A 594-nucleotide genomic window follows, 5' to 3' on the forward strand; every position below is an offset into this window, starting at 1 on the left:
GATGATTTGCACACACAAGTCCTGACCATGGGTTAAGGCTCAGATGAGAGAACAGTGAATTGTAATTGGGATTCTGAAGGTTATGATGGGGGTGGTCATCTGAATGAGCCACTGTTGTCCCTTGCCCCCCACCCCCCGCCTGGTTTTCCTCTGCTAGGCTTTGGTCTTCTTTGCACTGCCTGCTGGCATGTACCTCCTGCATGCGGATGAGGAAGGAGTCAATAAAGTCCCGCGGGGAGTTGGGATCCAGTGTACGTTGGTTCTGCTCCACCTTCTTGGCTATAAAGTCCTCCAGCCCCTGTAGCTCCTTAAATGCCTGCTGCTGTGGCCCCGGCAGGTGTTTCATCACTGAGGAGAACATCTCATAGAGCTGAGGGGGGAGAAGGAAAGGGAAGGACAGCTGTCGGTGGACGTCACCTGAAGGGAGTGGGGCCTGTCTTGGGGCAAGGGAGGCACCGGTAAAGACACCTGTCCAGGTGTTTAGGCTTTTAGATGGGGCTGGGTGGAAACAGATATCTAAGCTTTCATGCGAGATCAGCGTGAGAGCTCCTGCCCACGGATTTAGAGGAGATGGACTGAGACACACCCAGAGTT

General features: G+C 53.9%; 1 protein-coding gene across 1 annotated transcript in view; it reads right to left on the reverse strand.

Moving 5' to 3' along the window:
- Positions 1-26: 26 nt before the first annotated feature.
- The window catches only part of LOC102758245 (cytochrome P450 2A13), a gene marked incomplete at its 3' end in the record, with an annotated part of 2,764 nt that continues 2,196 nt past the window's right edge, over positions 27-594 (reverse strand). The window contains exon 4 of the mRNA XM_015560938.1: positions 27-583. Within this exon, the coding sequence (XP_015416424.1) occupies positions 27-583 (557 nt within the window). The remainder of the gene's footprint in view (positions 584-594) is intronic.

Source organism: Myotis davidii, unplaced genomic scaffold (genome assembly GCF_000327345.1).
Source record: "Myotis davidii unplaced genomic scaffold, ASM32734v1 scaffold736, whole genome shotgun sequence".
NCBI lineage: Eukaryota > Metazoa > Chordata > Mammalia > Chiroptera > Vespertilionidae > Myotis > Myotis davidii.